Here is a 19834-nt window from a genome sequence, read left to right as displayed (position 1 = left end):
TTGCTGATTGAACGATTATTCAAATATATTTTGTATAACGTAAATATATATTAATAATTGAGCATTTTAATTACAAGGTAGAGCAAGATAAAATGCAAAGAAGGACAATCACAAGTTCGCAAACTGAAAGGAAGAAATGGCAGTAAGTCATTGTGAGCCGAAAGAGTCGGCTCCTATCACAGAGCTATGTCAAATGATCTGAATCACTGAAAAGAGTCGGAATTCCCATGACTAGCGTGTAGCCACGAGGTGAATACACCATAATAAACGAGCAGTTCAGACTATTTGTGATCAGGTTGCGACTTTTGGGGTTGGGACCCCTAGTGTAGTGATGGGAAGTTTGGATCATTTTACTGACTCGGATCATCGAATCTCGTACAAGCAATATGAACGAATAATTTTTTCAAGTAATTTCGTTCATTTCAGCAGAATTTAATTAAAATCTCTCTCTCTCTCTCTCTCTCTCTCTCTCTCGTTGTTTTTTGTTTGTTGTCCGTACCCGTCCTCAAATGAATCACTCTCTGAGACAACTCATTCTTCTCGAATCATAGTAAAGATTCATTCAAAATGAACGAATCATTCATGAACGACACATCACAGCTCTAGTTCAAATAAAGAAATGACTAAGTAATAAGTAAACATTAATGAGCTGTAGTGATATTTACAAGAGTGTCCTAATTTGTAGATATAACCTGGCGTATTTTGCCAGTTTTATTTAGCAAAATCTGTGTTTCATCTGTCGAAAAAAAAGAGAGCAGGGACTTTTATTTTGACTATTTACTGGATCTGGAAATTCTTATTTCTCCCTTCACAACACCTTACGTGTTTAATTGTGTAAGCAGCTACGTGCTGTGAGTAGTACACTTGTGAAGAAAGCGAATTGAAATGGATGTAACTGTAAACGAATAAATTTTTGAACAGAAACAGACCCTTTGGAAGGTTCGTTTTTGTTTGGATATAATTTTTCCATCGTTGACTTAATATAGAGAGAGCGTGTATTAAAGAACAGTGTCTGAATATCAGCTGCTTGTCAGGTAGCTAGTTAGCAATAACAGTGTTGGTGGCTAGCAGACAATAGGATACTGAGTAGAGCTCGAAATGACACTTTGTGTTATTGTGTTAAAGTTAGCTGGGACACGGTTCTGTCACAGTGTAGTTAGGATACATTTAAATTAAAATTAAATTACATTTCAATTTGTAATTAGTTAGCTTGTTACATGAGCAGTTTTTACAAACCCAAAGTCAACACCTGCTGGTACTGGACAGTCTGGTTCTGCACACTTAGCTATAAAAAAGTGTGACACGTGTCTCTGTCTATTTCCTGCGTGATGACATTTAGACAGCCTTCATGTTGTATCTCTGTCAATTCTGATGTTCCCATCCTCGTTTCCAGCTACATTAATATGCCTATAGACGACAATGAGGACCCAGACTGTCCTGCACTGTCCAGTCCAGTGAGTGCTCTAACACCAGGAGAGAAGGAGGACAATGGGTCCAGCAGGGCCTCGAGTGGACGCTCCATCCCGGAGAGCAGTCAGGAAGAGCCAGCTGCTATGGCCTGCCCTGGTAATGCTGGGCCTGAAAACTCCAGGAAATCCCTGCTCCGTATCAACCGTCAGGAGATCCAGGCGGTGGCTCGGAACGATCAAGCAGCCGAGCTCCAGGGTTTGGGAGTGGACGTCTATGATCAAGATGTTCTGGAGCAAGGAGTCCTGCAGCAGGTGGACCGAGCCTTCCAGCAGGCCACTATGGCCACGGCGAGGGCAGATGCAGAGAAAGAATACGAATCCGTTCTGGATGATGTCAGGTATGGACAGTGTCAAAGAACCGCCAGGGTATTTAGTGTCCGCCATGTAGTTATTTACGCTGTCCCGGAGACCTAAAATTCCAAGGTCCCAGGTTTGATCCTGAGCTCTCTGGTTTCTTCCTGCCTCCTAAAACATGCCAGTAGGTGGATTTGGCTGTGCAAAATTCTCTGTAGGTGTGAATGAGTGTGTGAATGTGTGTGCACGGTGCCCTGCGATGGACTGGCGTCCCATCCAGGGAGTATTCCCATCTCACGCCCATTGTTCCCAGGATGGGCTCCGGATCCTTTGGGGAAGGAATACTTGAAAGTGTAGCACCAAAATCAGTATCAGGTTATATTTTAACTACGGCATATAGAAAATGAGGGAAAAAAAAAGCATAAAACAGGATAAACATATCATGATGTCAGTTATGTTTTTCAAAAAGGTGCTTTCACATTTAATATAGCCCTGTTTATGTGGACTGAGACAATAAGAACTCATTCCTAGTTTTTTTCATTCATACTGTCTCTAGCCTTGAATGTGCACTCGGTGTTTAAATACTGACTATCTCAGTCGGTCTCAGCTCGCATGTACCTTTGTGTCATTTTCTTTAGCTTGTTTCAGCATCGTATTAGGAGTCTTGCTGATCCCCCATTCACTTTTTACTCAGAAAACACTTTAGCGTTTTATCTATATGGTTCCTTATATAATCCTCACTCTAAATGTCGAGGAGAGCCGGCGCACAGCTGCTCGGCACGGCCATGGTTTAAATGGTTGAACTCAGCTCAGCTGTAACATCACATGAGCAATGTAGAAGAAACCTTTTGGATCTTTTCGAGGATTTCGAGAAGTGCACTTTACATTCATAAAGCATCAACAACTGAACCCATATAGTAGACTTGAAAAGAACCACGTCTTGAGATGATCCAAGCTCATTTGGAGCATTCACATACGGACCAGGTTGAAAGTCCACTTTAATAGGCTGAAGTGAACCAAGAGTGAAAACACACTAAGAGAAAGTCAGTACTGGTTTTTGAAGGTTATTTAGAACTTTGATTACAAAAGCCTGGTATCAGAGTGCCATTATTTAAGACTTGTCTTAAATAATTCTTTTAATTGTCTTAATTCATATAATTTTGCATGAATATTTATATTCACACCTATAGCATCAGCGCCATGGTGTTATTCTGTTTGTATATTTAGTAAATGGATGGACCTGACCTACTATGGCCTCTTAATATTTTAAAGCAATTCCCCAGGCTTTATTCTACTTACATACCAGATATTTGCGTTTTTCTATTGCATCTGGTTAGGTCATGCATAAGTGCTCTAAAACACATCAACAAGATATTAGAGCAGCTCGCTCCTCATGCCGCCTCCAGCAAGGACATCAGCCGGAAAATCGACTCTGTCAAAAGGCAAAAGGAAAACAAGGTAATTAAGTTTTTAACACTTTCCACAAAAGGCGCGACCATGTGTAATCTATCACACAATGACGTTTTAGGTCTGGCGACGATAAAACAAGTGTAGAGATCTGTATCAGCATTTTGGTAAGTTGTGGAATCTTTTTATCGTTTATAGGAGAAGCAGTTAAAAAAGATCCAAGCCAAGCAGAGGCGGTTACAGGCCGTTTTGAGTGGAGAGGATATACAGAAGCTTGAGGCAGAGTTATTGACTGAGGATGACACAGGTGAGAATGAAATACAGCCTTGTGTATACAGTTGGACTATGTCCAGTGCTTTTCAGGGGAGCATTAAGGTACTGTATGGCAACCCTAGGCAGTCTGTACAGGATTTCGCATTTCGGGGGGTTTTTTTGTGATAGCTGCGGCCAAAAATACTTGATTTTGCTGCATTTCCCCCCCAGACATTGCTGTGCAACTTGCAGAGATTTTATGCTTTTTTTTCGGAGAACTATTTGCATTGGTAAAATGGCAATTGCATGAAGTTGTTTTGCTCGTTCTTTCAAAGTGATGAGACCTTTTAGCTGTACTCATGTTCAGTGCACGTGAATCAAAGTGGGTTTTGGCTGAGTGTGCGTTGTGATGACGTCACATGACACGTCTAGGCCCACATCTGCAGAAAATCGGCGGTAATTTAGAAAAATTGCAAGCTCCACCGAATATTGCAGAGTTTGCTTGATTTTACGTTCATTTCAGCAGTCACAAAATCGCTAAATCCTGGATAGACTGCTAAGGTCCAGGGGATTCATTATTGAGCAACATGCTCTCAATCAATGGCAGGTATAAAATAGTGCGCTGGGCCAGTACGTGCAAAGCAACTCTGACTAAAATATTGGTCAACAAATTCTTTTAAATCAGAAAGTTTATTCCTACACTTGGGTCTAAGAGTGGAATGGGAACAATGTGCAAAAAGTCTTTAACCTTTAGAAGTACTCATAAATGAGCAAGTATTTAGGTGTGCTTCAGAGTTGTGTCAAACTATTAACACTAGCGAAAGGTGGCAGCAGTGAGACAGAAAAGACACGCACACACTAACTTCCACACTCAGAAACATGTACTGCCACTGAGAGATCCACAGCTCATAAAGATGGTCCACGTTGATCATGAAGTTATCACAGATTTGATTACTAATCACTGCACAATCATTTGAGACTCACCAAATCTAGCTGCTCTGTTCATTTCATCTCAAGACTAAAAAGGAACAATGCAGTGTGAACTGTGAATATAAACAAGCACACAGTTAGGTTAAAGTAATTTGGATCCCAGGCTCATTATCCTGCATTTGCTCACATCTAATCACAGTGTCATTGCTTTCGTTTCTTATGCTTTGAGGAGCGCTGGGCTATCACAGTACCAGTAATGACCGGTCACAGAATCAACAATTTCAGCCAGTGAGGCTTCTTCCGGCCGTGGCAAAATCAGAACTGATGTAACATTTATGTGCGGGTTTTAATACAGTCAGTTGTTTATATGCAGAAATAATCATTCTGTCCTGTATACAGGTACATCTCAAAAAATTCAAATATTGTGGAAAAGTTAATTTTTTTTTCGTAATTTTATTTTTAAAAAAGTGGAACTTTCATATATTCTAGATTCATTACACATAAAGTGAAATATTTCAAGGCTTTTTTTTTTTTGCTTTAATCTTGATGATTACGGCTTACAGCTCATGGAAATCAAAAATCCAGCATCTCAAAATATTCAAATAAACAATTTATAATACAGAAATGTCGACCTGAGAAGAGCTCTAATCAGCTAATTAACTCAAAACACCTGCAAAGGTTTCCTGAGCCTTTAATCTCTCAGTCCGGTTCAGTACACACAACCACAATCATGGGGAAGGTGATTTATGATGTTCACTATTTCCACTAAAGTACATTCAATTTGAACGGCCACAACAGAACAGAGAGTGATACAGATCTGTGGCCTTGACATTCCTTCCCTTGCAGTGCCAATGATATGATACTAAAGTTTCTTCCAAACTTTTTCTACCTTCCAGTTTCCTTCAGTTGAAAAACACTTTGAACAATAAAATGATGTACAGAAACAAGTAGGCTGTAGGGTCACATAACTATGTATCTTTATTAACTGTGTGTGTGTGTGTCAGAGGCAGGCCCATCCACACAGGGCAGCATGCTCATGCCTGCTCAGGAGACAGAGTGGGAAGAGCTCATCCGCACAGGTCAAATGACGCCTTTTGGCACACGCATCCCTCAAAAGCAAGAGAAGAAGGAACCACGGAAGGTGATGCTGAGTGAAAACTCTGGCTTCGACAAGTACCTCGCTGACCAAGCCATTATGGCAGAGAGAAGAAAGAAACCAACCCCAAAAAAGAAGAGGACGGTTTCCAGGAGTTCCTCTGCAGACGCCCCAAATAACAAGGCGTCCTCCAAGCAAGAAAAGAAACTGCAGAAACGGATGCAGAAACTCCAAAGGACTGCTCTAAAGGCTCACCCCAAAGCAAGGCCTAAAACAGAGAAAGCATTTCCCCAGGCCAGATGGAAGGGCTACAGGGATGACGGCACAGACAGCGAGGGCTCCGAGTACGTGCCTAGTGATGAGCTTATGGATCCCGAGGAACAAGAGCGAGATGACGAGTTCTGGCTGGATGAAAATGAAGAATATGAACTTAAGCCTTATAAGAAGAAGGAAGCTAAAACCAAGAAGTCAAAAAAAGACGACGGAAGTAATGAATACCTTCCTAGCAGTTCTGAGGACGAGGACGAGGACGCGGAGAGAAAAGTCAAGGTGAAGAAACACAAAGACGATGGGGATATTGAATCCTACAGGAAAAGAATTCGGTAAGGCCAAATTGCCTGGTCTGTGTTAATATTTTAGAAAGTTTATTGTTTGTCACAAACAAAAAAATTCAGTTAAGGATTCATGTGACCATCATTTGCTTATTATGAGTGCTGGAATCGATAATCTGGCAGCTGTTCCTCAACTAAGAGTCCATTCATAGTCTTCTCATTATAATGTGCATGTATTTATTCCACAATGTGAAAATACATGCTAATGTGAAAATAGATGGTACCAAACCTAACAAGATTTAGAATTCGTATTTATAGTAAGAAATTGAGTTGGCACAGTGACTGTTTTCTGTACTTTTTTCTGATTTGGAAGTGAATGCAGATACACATTGGCATTTTGTTGGCGCTGTGTGACCGTGTGGAGTGAAGGAGGTAGTGGGGGGAAAAAAGTGTAATTAACTGAACCAATGCTTAGTCTTGACTTAATTACAAGTGCAGTCTCGGAAGCCCCAGATAAAGGGAACAGTTTCATTGTGGAGTGACAGGGCCAGGTCCAAATGAAGATGGATTTTTTTTTTCCCTTTCACTCCTTTCTGCACACCTTTCTTGGGGAGCTCAAACTCCTAATTGTCTGTATCAATCTTAATTTGCTTCGATGATGACACTGCCACTAACTGCCGTATCCCTGCAGCCAGAAGTGGTTCAATTAAAGCTGCCCAGCAAGAATGATGGTGAGGGAGCTAACTAAGGCAGTGCAGTGGCCCCTCTCTCTCTCTCTCTCTCTCTCTCTCTCTCTCTCACTCTCTCTCTCTCCCCCTCTTTCTCTCTTTGTCAGAAAAGGAAATTAAAACTACCTGCCCATACAGTACTTCACCATGATAAACCAAGTTTCCCAGAGGTGGATAAATAAACAGTGCTTGCTGAGTCAAATTAAGAATGCGTCGAATCGTTTCGGTCGTGTCAGATTTGGCTAATCAAAACCTAGATTGGACATTATGTCAAATCAGCACGAGAGCTATTTCTGGTAACACACTGACTGTCCTCCTGCAGGAATTGGAAGAGGCAGAGACTCCAAGAGAAAGAGCAGAAGGGGCAAGCAGGGGAGGACGAGTTTGAAGAGAGTGATGCTGAGTTTGATGAAGGTTTTAAGGTGCCTGGATTTCTTTGGAAGAAACTCTTCAAGTGAGGAAATGGGAGCTACACTTTATTTTATTCTGTATATGCTGACTTGTATTTGTTTAGGCAGTATGTAGAGTATCAGCTTTTGAGAGCCATGATTGATTTTCTTTTATTTATTTTTTATTAAAATGACTTATTTATTTCATAGAATTATGTGTAAGCTCTGTAAAGAAAACTAGTTCATGGAAAGCAGATTTCTGGTAGATAGATTTATGGTTGTGTATGTTTAGAGTTTAAGCTTACAACAGGAAGCCTCAGTTATTGTATTGTGTTTTACAACAAATCAATTGGGCAACACTTACAGGCCATTTATTTAGAATCAATGGAGATAATGGCCCTATGATTAATTGATCAGGTGTGTTGTTTGTGTTGTGCTGGCCTGGCGTTTTGTACTACATGCCTGCTTTTGTTGTCCAGGTATCAGCAGACAGGTGTCAGGTGGATGTGGGAACTGCACTGCCAGCAGGCAGGAGGCATTCTGGGAGATGAGATGGGCCTTGGCAAGACCATCCAAGTAATAGCTTTCCTGGCAGGCCTGAGCTACAGCAAGTTGAAGACACGTGGCTCCAATTACAGGCAAGAGACCACACGTGTCCAAACCCCTTAAATGCTCCTGTGGTCTCTCACACACATACACATACACACATATATACACATTCACTGGCCACAATAGTCATACTTAGAACTTAGGAAAATAATTGAATTATTTGTAACTCTGTAATCCTACCTCTCAGATGTCTATTCTCCCAGGCTTTCTTTTTAAAGCGTACACAAGCACGCACTATCTTACACCACGCCCACCCTCACCCCATCCCTCCAGACTGGAAAGTCTTGATTGCAATGAATATTTCAGCAGCTGGATTGCTGGTGGAGAGAGGTTTGGTGTGAATTATTAAAGACGTTTCAATTATGATATCCCTCTAATTCTCTTAGTGGCGACATCAAAGGAAGAACAAGGACGTGAAATGAGAGTAACTGTAGGGGAGGGGCAGGGAGGGAAATTAAACATGAAACACATAATTAAATACGTTTAAAGCAGTGCCTTTTTGTTTTTTAGCACCGTGTTTGCTTAGGGTGGAGGCCTCCTTCCTAGTCAATACTACTATGTCTGGCGTCGTCCATCCACAAATTGATTGTTTTGCAAACTCAATTATGGCTCAATATCAATGGCTGCCGTGATCCGGAATATCATATCATATGCTATAAGGCTCCTAGAGCCATTTAGTGCATTTTGTCGATTCATCTCCATTGGCGAACGCTCAAAGGGAACATTATCTTGGCCTAGCTTCAACTCAGAGTTCATGACCTCCTCATTTCGTTTAAATGTGCTGCAGAATAATTTTTCCTCACCATTTTCTCTTAACGTTGATTGGAAATGTCAGCCCTTCAGGGTTTTTTTTTTGTTTGTTATTTAGCCTTTGAATAAGAATCTCACCTGAATTTAGAAACTTAATTTACCTTGTGCTCTCAATAAACTGCTAAGGTGTGTTCATTTGACCAGTCCTTGCTGTTGTATGCTGTGTTATTGTTGTCTACACATTAATTAATTAATTAATCACTTGACTGAATTTATTTCTCCTGCTCCTAATTTTTCCTACATACCATTCTGGACATATGTGGCATTTTTATGCAAATTTCCATGACCACCATAAAAAAATGATATCGCTCTTGTGTGGTAAATATTTCTGATGGCTTTGTATATGTGCAGGTATGCTGGATTGGGGCCCACAGTCATCGTATGCCCAGCCACAGTCATGCATCAGTGGGTGAAGGAGTTCCATACCTGGTGGCCTCCATTCCGTGTAGCAGTTCTCCATGAAACTGGTTCCTTTAATAATAAGAAGGTGCATCATAAAGTATTATCCAGAAGTCCAGCTATGAGGTCCATGTGTAGGCTTTAGCCAATTGTGAATCTTATTGTGAATCTTTGGTAGATTCCACCTGTCAGAGATGGCCATCAATTTGCTGATAGCAGGATGATTTTTTAAGCCTAAAAAAGCATGAGGTTAAATAAATAAATAAATAGACTTTTTCTCATTTTGTTGTGTGTGATAGGGTTTTCAAAATGGGTTACATGCCAATTTGGGAGTTGGGGTTACATCAACTTACTTTTTTACTGCCTCACTTACTTTTTTGTTGTATTTTTACCCCATTTTTCTCACAAGTCAGCCTTTTGCCAATTTCCATCCACCTGCTAGCATTCCCCTATCACATGCCAGCTACCAAACAGGTAGGGTGAAGACTAGCACGTGAGTCCTCCAGCCACTGTGTCTGTTCAATACGTCACAAGGCAGCTGAACTCACTCGTAGGAAAGCACTAACTGCACTCTTCTGCGTATGTGAGCTCCCAGGCGCCCACAATTAGCTAGTGGTGTTCTGATCGACAGGGGAGCGAGTAATGCCATCCATCCCACCCAGAGAGCACTGCCAATTTTGCTCTCATGGCTCCTGGCCATGGATGGCTGTGGCATTGTTGTTATGATTGAGCAACCGATTATCTGTTGCGGCAGTCAAGAGCCCATATTCTGCCTCACTTGTGAGTCTTTTTGGATAAAAACATCTGCAAAATGAATATATGTAAATGTAGTGCAAGTAATATAACCAGTTAAAACGGAAGAAAAAAAGGTGGAACATTTTGTAAAGGATTGGGTTATTTTTAATAACAACATAATCGGCCCTCAGTGAGAGTTGGTGATATGTTTTGTGCAATATATGAAAAAGCTCCCCTGAAATGTATGTAAACTTTCCCACACCAAAGCCTAACATGACAACAAGACTGAGATGAAGCAGTGCAGCTTTGATTTACTGTATTTATGCCAGCATGGTGTTTTTCCTCCCGTAAACAGATATCTTAGTGTGGAGTAGATCTGGCTCCAAGGAAATGTTAAATTAATTAAGGCTAAGGTAGCTGGAGCTGCTATAGGGCTGCTGTGAAGTGTTTACTCTGAATGCTCTTCTCTACTCTCCCCGTCTCCCTGCCTGACACAGTGATTAATGGGGGCTGTTGCCTGGCAATCCACGCTTTGCCCTCTAGGAGGAGGATTGGTCTCAGGAGTTGGGGGTATGGGGAGGAGGGGTTTTAGTTGTGCTGCGTTTGTGCCTAATGACAGTGTTTTCATGCTCAGGCTAACACTGCCTCAGAACAGATGTACCTTATTAATTGTCTGCAAAGTGAAAAGGGGGGAAAAACAAGAGGTTACATGGCTGCTGCGCTTTTAATTGGAATTCACTTGAGGCTTTTGGTGTGAATTCTGGAGGTGGACATGGACTCCAGCACGTTATAAAGACGGGAGCCTAGTGCAAGTGACCTACTATAATGTATGAATGTAACTGGACACATTTTTCTAAGCAGAGTCATAATCATAAACATTTTGTCATGTTTTTCAGGAGAAGCTCATCCCTGAGATAGCCGCTAGCCATGGGATCCTCATTACGTCTTACTCATATGTACGCATTATGCAGGATTACATTCAGAAATACGACTGGCATTACATCATCCTGGATGAGGGCCACAAAATCAGGAACCCAAATGCAGGCGTGACTGTTGCATGCAAGCAGGTAACCGTGCCTTTATTTCACTTCGTATGAACTATAAAGCTACAGATTTAGTGTTCAGATGAGGCGACGGAGGTATATAAGCAAACTGTGTTGTTGCGGAAGCTTTAGCTCCGATTAAAGCATTCACTCTAGCATCTTAGTTGTAGTCTGGAATATCAGCTTACCTTGCATAGATATCTTATTTTACTGCCATCCACTTCTTAATTAATTTATGTGTCCTGTAGCATTATGGATTACTGTATTAAAAAGTCCATTGGAAATTCCACATTGTTTCGATTTAATATTGAATAAACTGAAGCTAATGGTGCTTCTTGAACTAATGTATCATGAAGAGTTTTGATTGTCAAATCATTTCCTGATTAATAACGGCATACTTGTACCAATGAGGCTCCAAAAATTTTCTCAGTCCACATCTTTGCTTGTACAATCTGTTTTTTGAAAGAATGCTTCATATTATTTCAATTTGATCAGTGTCTCTGTTTTCTTCCTCAGTTCCGGACCCCTCATCGGTTCATCCTCTCTGGCTCACCCATGCAGAATAACCTGAAGGAACTTTGGTCCCTTTTTGACTTTGTGTTCCCAGGGAAACTGGGGACACTTCCTGTCTTCATGGAGCAGTTCTCAGTGCCTATCACCATGGGGGGATATTCTAATGCCTCTCCTGTGCAGGTGAGGCTGAGCTGATGCACACTTTAACCCTCCTATTATGTTGGGGGAAAAAAGTTACATCCTTTATGTCATGGGTCACAAAGACTTCTACAGTTTAAATACACACACAAAAAAAATAGCAAAGAACATCTTAAAACAGTAAACCTTTATTATGTCCGAGACAAGCCATAAGAAGAAATATTTTCATCCAAGTTTATGACCCTAAATGAGGAAAGTAAAAAAAATTCAAAAAGAAAAAGAAAGATTAACCAGTATTTCAGATATCTCGAATGTGGAAATGGGTCAAATTGACCCATAACATAATAGGAGGTTTAAAACAGTGACTCACATGATTTAAACTTGAGCCTACATATTATACATAAACTTAATGCTAATAAAAATCATAGTCTTATTCCTCTAACATGAATGTCTTTTTAATGTAAATAGATGATCAATCTATACCAGGGCTTCAGACTGTTTCAAGGAACAAAAAGAAAAGCTGGAAATATAATAATACTTAACTGTTCTGGAACTGAACTGAAACAAAGGAAATGGAACTCTACTGATCAAATGTAACATTGCATTTGGACATATTTTGATAACACCCTCTGGTAAATTATTATGAGCTATTTCAACGTTATATGTTAGACTAAATTCCATAGCCATCAATACAAACACAGACTACTATTTCTAAACCAATTTAATAGGTCTGCCTGATTTTATAGATCCTCTGAAAGGACCAGAATTAACCATGTCTTTATTCTAACCAGGTAGAAACATGACATTGGAGTTGGAATGCAAGAGTGTGTTTGTGTGTGTGTGTGTGTGTGTGTGTAATATATATATATATATATATATATATATATATATATATATATATATATATATATATATATATATATATACACATATATATTTTGTCTGTGCCCTGCTGTATGCATTTTCATTTCTGTTGCAATAAATCCTCTGATTTTAATGAGGAGCATTTTATGGTCTTCACCGTTTCATCAACTGCCTGTACTGAAAATCATTAACCTGAGTTAATTAATTAAAACAGACAAAAATATAGTGTTTAGAATCCAGACCAAGGATGTTTAAGTGTCATGAAAGCTATATGGATGCATGTTTATTAATTCTTTAACCATATACATTTGTTCTTTGTTGAAAGGGTTCAACTCCTAATGCTTCTATTACCAAAAATAGAAATGGTCGTATGATTAATATCATATACCTTTATGTATTTACCTAAAAAGTTTTGCATCATTGCATACTCATAAATCTCAATTTTATAAGCATGCTATTTATTTTTGCTGATAGAGAATAATATTTATTTACCCAATAAAAGATTTTAAAAATTAATACACAATAAAAATACTGTAAGTAAATGGTAGTAATTTACTTAATAATAATTTAGCAATTTCCTCTGAGTATCCATATGTCAGGACTGATATTGCTGCTGAGTTAATCAGTGATGAGAGGTGTACATGATGCCTTGAGCCTTTTCCATAAGCTCTATTACTGTAGCATATGCTGTCCCACCCTACACATGCTCTCATTCGTCTAATCGCACTGTCCTCCCCTCAGTCTTTTCTTCTTCCCTCTCCGTGGTGCTCTCTTTTGTTTTCTCGAGTGGGCTCTAATCCAGGCTTATTGTGTGCCCTGCAGTGTTGTGGGCCGACTGCTGGCTTCCTTTTGATCTGCGGATCCCTTTAAATTACTGCTAAATGGCATTTGGCCTAACACTGGATCAGGAGAACATTATTGATAAAAGCGTTTGGGCCCCCTCTGGAGTCCAGCAGCACTCTTATGAATCTTTAATGTGTCAATCTGCTGAAAGGAAGAGGGGGGGCTGCTGCTGCTGCTGACATGCCTCAGGACACACTGCTCTGCTAGAACTTCATAAAGTGTGACTTGTTTGCCCTTATTTAAAGTGAATCTTTTCTGTGTCCAAGAAAAGGCAATTGAATTCAGATAGGTTCGATGAAATTGAAAACTTGTAGTTTTCAAAAACTTCTGTCAGACCTGCTGAAGGTATGATCATCAAGAAAAAGTATTTCAGAAGGTTGTTGATATTTTTTCCTCTGCTTGTCTCTTCAGGTGCAGACAGCCTATAAATGTGCCTGTGTCTTGCGCGACAGCATCAATCCGTACCTGCTGAGGAGGATGAAGGCTGATGTAAAGGCCAATCTCTCATTACCAGACAAAAATGAGCAGGTCTGCATACAAACAATGCTAGTGTCTTACACATGTACATATGACACCAGTCTGCCTTCAGAAAGGCATTTTCAGATAAATCTGACTTCGGCAACCTGACTAATTGTTGCAGTTGTGTAATATGCATATGTATATTTTTTTCCAGGTACTGTTCTGTCGATTAACTGAAGAACAGCGGCAAGTCTATCAGAACTTTTTGGATTCCAAGGAAGTGTATCAGATTCTGAACGGAGATATGCAGGTATTTTTTCACCTTGGCAGTGAAGTCAAGTGGTCCTAAGATTGTGTGAAAAATTCGAATGTAGGATGTTTTATTGTTGAAAACGGCTTATAACTGTAGCCATAGATAGCAAGCTACTGATTAACTATTGATAGCTTGGAGATGGATTAGTGTAGACTATCCATAGATGTAGTACTCAAATAAATAAACGTTTCCAGATGGGGTACTATGTTCATTCATTGTTCATTTGTTTCCTGGAATAAGAAAGCCTTATTCATTATTCACTTTACTCTCTAGCAAAATGGCTGTACCTTTGCTTCACTTTCTCAAATGTATGGAGGGTCCTTCAGCTTTTAAATTCCTAATTTTATTTGCAGATATATCTACTATTTATTATTATACATATCTATTATTATAACCTGTTTAAGGTTTTCCCAATATATTAATTACATTCACACAATGCAAAAACTGACAGATTCTCAAATATATTGTGTGTGTGTATACGATCAACAACTCCACAATTCTTTACTTTTATCTACGCAGTAATAAATATTTTTTTTTCCAAATAAGCAATTCATCACAGCGCTCTAAATGTGAGCGGAAGTGAAAGCTGTGCAACTTTAGTGCAGTTTACAAACCCCATTTTTTGTGGTCACTGTAGTCCATTAACCCACATATATAATGCAACATTGAACACTCTGAAGTAAGAGACTTTACCCTGCTCAATGACCCTTATTAAATCAATTGAATTTATTAAAGGCTTCATGAGAGTAGTGTTTGACATAAGGAATGTATTTTCTGTTTTTTTTTTTTTTTTTTTTCTGTTATTTCCATCAATATGAAGCGAAACCGTATTATTTTCATTGTCCAGATTTTCTCTGGCTTGATCGCGTTGAGGAAGATTTGTAACCACCCAGACCTGTTCACCGGTGGGCCACGCATGTTGAGGGGCATACCTGCGGAGGGACTGACTGAGGAGGAGCACTTTGGCTACTGGAAGCGCTCAGGCAAGCTAATAGTGGTGGAGTCTCTGCTCAGGTTGTGGTTCAAACAGGGACACAGAGTCTTGCTCTTCACTCAGTCTAGACAGGTCAGTGTTTCAAGCAGAGCAACACATTAAAGACTGAATAAAGAGAATTGCTGAGAGATATGACAAAAGACCACAACTTTCTACAGTCTTTTGAAAGAAATATGATATCATGAAATAAATACTGATGTGTGAATATCTATGCTATGAAATTTCTTTCCCCCAGTTATTTTTAATATATTATTTCAATGGAACAGGAACAGGGAGGGTACCTTACTGAATTATTTTCAACCAACTCTCAATCACAACATTAACACCTTTCAAATAGTGGCGTAGCTCTGATGACATTGTCCGTTTATTAAGTTGGTGGACTAAGAAGATTGCACAATTGAGAAATATTTTGCCATTGTGTTTTCAAAATCTCTTTAAGAGCACCCATTTATTGTTTGCCTCTGTGGACATGCCTTTAAGTAAAAACATGTGAATAAAGCCTGTACATGATGGATAATCTGCACTTGCCGTGTCTCAAGAAGAAGCAGCTAAAGCACCAATAAAGTTATTATGTCATTTTCCCCTCTAACAGAATTCATTATGAGCTCTTATTGCATTGTAGGGTGTCTGTCAGGACCCAGCTGTCTTTGTTCAATAGAAATGAGATTTGGCTTCAGAGAGAACCTAAAACCCACACAGTTGGTACTTCTGTACATGTAATATTAATCTCCCTTAATCCTATTAGCACTAATCCTGTTCTCAATGCTCTGTCTGAAACCATTTCTCCCACACACACAGATGCTGGAGATCCTGGAGGTGTTTGTCAGGGAAAATGGATACACCTGCCTCAAAATGGATGGCACCACCACCATCGCGTCTAGGCAGCCGCTCATAGCGCAGTACAATGAGGTGAGTGATTATTGATTGCTCGTACCTGCTGTGGTATTCTATGCTATACATGCGATCTTGTTTTATCTTCGAAATTGCGATCAACTATTTTCTGCAGAACAAGGATATATTTATTTTCCTTTTGACGACCAAAGTTGGAGGATTAGGGATCAACTTGACGGGTGCGAACAGAGTAATTATCTACGATCCGGACTGGAACCCTAGCACAGACACTCAGGTTTGCCACAGTTGAACATGCTTGCAATGCTTTGGTAAAAAGTGCATGTATCCACCATGGCTGTTACAGCTGATTGAATGTTTTCAGTAGGAGCTCTGATTAAACAGTGTCTCTAGACTGTACTTGTGTCTTGTCTTTAGGCCCGGGAACGTGCTTGGAGAATAGGGCAGAAACAGCAGGTGACTGTGTACAGGCTGCTCACCGCTGGGACCATCGAAGAGAAGATTTACCACAGGTTAGTTCTTAGTGATGATGTAGGTTTGAGTAAGCCATGTAGACTTTTCTGCTGGGTTTAGCCTGTTTTTTATTGTAATTTTTTTAAGATAATTGCTTTATTTCTAATGGTTCTTTTGCCTAGTAGTTGATAATAAGAATACTTTGCTTTCTATTCCTCAGTGCTACTCTTTGCAGATGGTTTAATTGACAGAAATTGAAATGGGTTGTATTACGTATTAAAACAGAATTTGCAAATTGGCCACTTAAGGCAATCCTAAATAATCATGTGATTTTAAAAAAGGAGAAGATGGGGAGTTCTCAGACAACATAAAATAATATTATTAATATATTAATTTATTAGTTTGTGGCTGATTTACAAGCTGATATACTTGTACCATCAGTAGTATCATTTGAGTCATTATTGAAATGACTCAAATGTGGGTCTAGCATGTGTCGTAAAAGATCTCACTGAAAATCTAATATGTTGCTTTTCTTGTTTAATTCCATAGACAAATCTTCAAGCAGTTTCTCACAAACCGAGTGCTCAAGGATCCAAAGCAGCGGCGTTTTTTCAAGTCCAATGACATTTACGAGCTCTTCACCCTTACCAGTCCTGACGGCTCCCAGGGAACTGAGACCAGTGCAATATTTGCAGGTATTAATGAAATGATAAAAAGCCAGGAGTTGATTTCTCTGTATGAAGACAATAAGCAGTTCCATCTTGAATCTAGCACGTTTTGGAGAATACTTGAAAATGTAACTTCGAGGTATCATTTGTTATATTTATTAGATTCTATCACTTTATTATTTATTGCATCACTTATCACTCATCATATTTTGAAAATTGAACTTTCATTTGTAATTTCATTTGTAATCCAAACCATACGTTTCACAAACTGAGAACAGTGCGGTTATGCTACTACTCTTTTTAGGCACTGGCTCAGATGTACAGATTCCAAAGAGACACAAGGCGCCTCATCGTTCGCCATCAAACCCAAAACAGATGTCATCAAAGCCAGAGAAACCTCAGTCATCTTTACTGTGTAAAGAAAACGCTTCACCTGAGCCTTTAAAGAGAAACACTCCAACTCTTAATGGCCTATCCAACAGTAGCTCCAACAAGGAAAGTGACTCTTTAAACATTACATCCACATCACACTCTGCCGATGGTTCATTAACAAATGGTCATCAGCAGGATCTCTTTATTGCCAACACTCCTCAGAAACACAGGGAAAAGAAAAAGCACTGTGACGTGACAGACGTTGCGAGCCATCCCTCAGATAAGCATAAACGCAAGCATAAAAAACGTAAGCACGGCGAAGACGTCTGGTTTGAGGGTCATCGTATCTCTCACCTGGTGAAGAAGAGGAGATATAAAAGAGAAGACAACGAGGATCAGAAGGAGACAAAAGATGAGCAGAAGAACGACGACTATGTTCTCGCCAAACTCTTCAGGAAGTCTGGGATCCACAGTGTTATGAAACATGACACAATCATGGAGGCATCAAACCCAGACTATGTCCTGGTGGAAGCTGAGGCCAACCGGGTAGCTAAAGATGCCCTTAAAGCTCTGAAAGTGTCCAGACAGCACTGCAGACTGCCATTCAGAGGATCTGCAACAGCAACACCAGCCCCTGCCAGGTAAGCTAAGTTTAGCTGCTACAGAATCATGTGCCTTTTTTATTCCGTGTGTGTGTGTGTGTGTGTGTGTGTGTGTGTGTGTGTGTGTGTGTGTATATAATATATATATATATATTATGTATGTATGTATGTATGTATGTATGTATATATGTGTGTGTGTGTGTGTGTGTGTGTGTGTGTGTGTGTGTATATATATATATATATATATATATATATAATGTGTATATGTATGTATGTATGTATATATGTGTGTATATATGTATATGTGTGTGTGTGTATATATATATATATATATGTATGTATGTGTGTGTGTGTGTGTGTATATATGTGTATATATAAAATGTGTATATATATAATGTATATGTATAATATAATGTATAAAATTTGTATACTTCTGTTTTAGAAAACGATTTGGACAGAAGAAGAACTCTCTTCTCAAGCAGCCCTCAAACACAGCACAAAAAGCAGGCGAGAAATGCAAGGTAAAAAAAAAAGTACATTGTCTTGTGTACCCTATTAAGTGTTACCTATTTAATCTAGCTTAATCGAATAAGTTGTGTTTTTATTTAGGATGCAGAGTTCATAAAGAAAGCATGCATCAAGAAACTAGGATCTGCTGCCCACTTCAGTGGTGAGGGAGTGGAAGAAGACGCGCTTTCTACCTCCCTCTCCTCCTCCTCACTGTTAGCCAGAATGAGGGCCAGGAATCACGTCAGTTTACCTCAGAGCCACGATGAAGAAGAAAATGATAACGAGCAAAGAGCACAGTCTTCCACTCCACATGCTTCCGCTACTGAGCATGATGAGCTGCTGGTGGATTTGAGGAACTTTGTGGCCTTCCAGGCTCAGGTTGATGGCCAAGCCAACACTCGAGAGATCCTGGAGTATTTCAGTCCGAGACTAACCTCCACTCAGACTCCAGTGTTCAGAGAATTGCTTAGGAACATCTGTGACTTCCACAGGCTCCCTGGACAAGAGGGGATTTGGAAACTCAAAGCTGAGTATAGATGACATGAATTGAATATGTATAATATTTATAGATTTCATAAATTTAGTATGCTTACCATATGTGGAACAGTATGACTGAACTCTGCACTTTGATAAATGCAGTAATTTTTCATAGTTAATGTATAGTATATATGTTGCTATCATGTAGCATGTTGTTTAATGATATGGGATTGATAAAAACATACCTTTTAAAATATCTTTACTTGACAAGATTTTGTTCACTTTTTCTGTACTTTTTTTTTGTTAAACCTGAGATTTACTTGATATGTTGTGTCTAACTGGCAATGCACAAATGTCATTCAGGGACAAACATGGGCTATAACTGTGACTGTGTAAAACATTGTATTTTTCCCCTCAACTGTAAGCTTGATTGAGTAATTTAAATCTTTTTTCTTGTTTTTTTGGTGTGGCAGTGCTGTTTACTGTTTACGTACTTGTTGGTTTTAACAAATTCTAGTGCTACATTCCAATGTTAGCTTGATCATTCAGCTGTTTATATAGAACAGTGTTCTGTGTGGCTGTATTTGGCTGGTTAAGTAAGGCATCATGTAATGCTATATTAAAACCACACAAATGGGTCCAAATAATTAGGTTTATGTTTTGCCTTTTAATTATTTTTTCTAGAATTCACTGTTGGTGAAAGATCCTCCAAATGCATCTTCCTCGATATGGAATAATCATGAAATATTTGTAAGATGAGATCAATATGGTCATCACTGTCATTTTTAAATATAAAAGAAGTTCCTCACAGTTACATTGTGCTGTATATGTTGATGACGTTCCTCTGGACTATTCCTCTGGTTAACTCATTGGTTTAACTGCTGGTGTTATTTATTGACAGTTGTATACTGGCAATTTCTGTATTATTTTTTTTTATTTTTTTTGCCCTCCTAGAGAGATGAAACATACCTTTTATACTTTTCAGTGATATGTATCTTCAGGTAACCTAATATAAAATTACACCTAATTAGCCTAGATTGCTGGTATCTTTTAGACTGCATAAACCA

At 39.3% G+C, this 19834-nt stretch overlaps 1 protein-coding gene across 3 annotated transcripts; it reads left to right on the top strand.

Moving 5' to 3' along the window:
* The first annotated feature begins 837 nt into the window (after window positions 1-837).
* On the top strand, window positions 838-19776 carry ercc6 (excision repair cross-complementation group 6). 3 transcript variants are annotated; one of them, XM_053621274.1, is made up of 20 exons: window positions 838-939; window positions 1394-1807; window positions 3101-3221; window positions 3369-3477; window positions 5363-6050; window positions 7050-7181; window positions 7596-7754; window positions 8887-9022; window positions 10566-10736; window positions 11229-11405; window positions 13482-13598; window positions 13744-13839; window positions 14690-14908; window positions 15635-15745; window positions 15843-15962; window positions 16103-16197; window positions 16688-16833; window positions 17111-17819; window positions 18223-18301; window positions 18390-19776. In XM_053621274.1, the coding sequence occupies exons 2-20, from the start codon at window positions 1404-1406 to the stop codon at window positions 18828-18830; spliced, it is 4230 nt and encodes a 1409-aa protein (XP_053477249.1). In that variant the 5' UTR covers window positions 838-939; window positions 1394-1403; the 3' UTR covers window positions 18831-19776. The 3 variants fall into 3 exon arrangements, with proteins under 3 accessions (XP_053477249.1, XP_053477248.1, XP_053477250.1); XM_053621273.1 differs by having other exon boundaries at window positions 5357-6050; window positions 18390-19775; XM_053621275.1 differs by lacking the exons at window positions 838-939; window positions 1394-1807; window positions 3101-3221 and having other exon boundaries at window positions 3385-3477; window positions 5359-6050; window positions 18390-19773.
* The last annotated feature ends 58 nt before the right edge of the window (window positions 19777-19834 follow it).

This window comes from Ictalurus furcatus, chromosome 3 (genome assembly GCF_023375685.1).
Source record: "Ictalurus furcatus strain D&B chromosome 3, Billie_1.0, whole genome shotgun sequence".
Classification (NCBI taxonomy): domain Eukaryota; kingdom Metazoa; phylum Chordata; class Actinopteri; order Siluriformes; family Ictaluridae; genus Ictalurus; species Ictalurus furcatus.
The sequence above is the reverse complement of the archived record's forward strand: the minus strand, read 5'-3'. Positions and strand labels throughout refer to the sequence as shown.

Excerpts from the sequence above, each read along its gene's own strand:
- ercc6 (XM_053621273.1), top strand. The coding sequence starts at position 1,404 with ATGCCTATAGACGACAATGAGGACCCAGACTGTCCTGCACTGTCCAGT. Across the intron at positions 13,599-13,743 it reads TACCAGACAAAAATGAGCAG|GTACTGTTCTGTCGATTAAC; the intron begins GTCTGCATACAA and ends ATTTTTTTCCAG. Across the intron at positions 17,820-18,222 it reads GCAACACCAGCCCCTGCCAG|AAAACGATTTGGACAGAAGA; the intron begins GTAAGCTAAGTT and ends CTTCTGTTTTAG.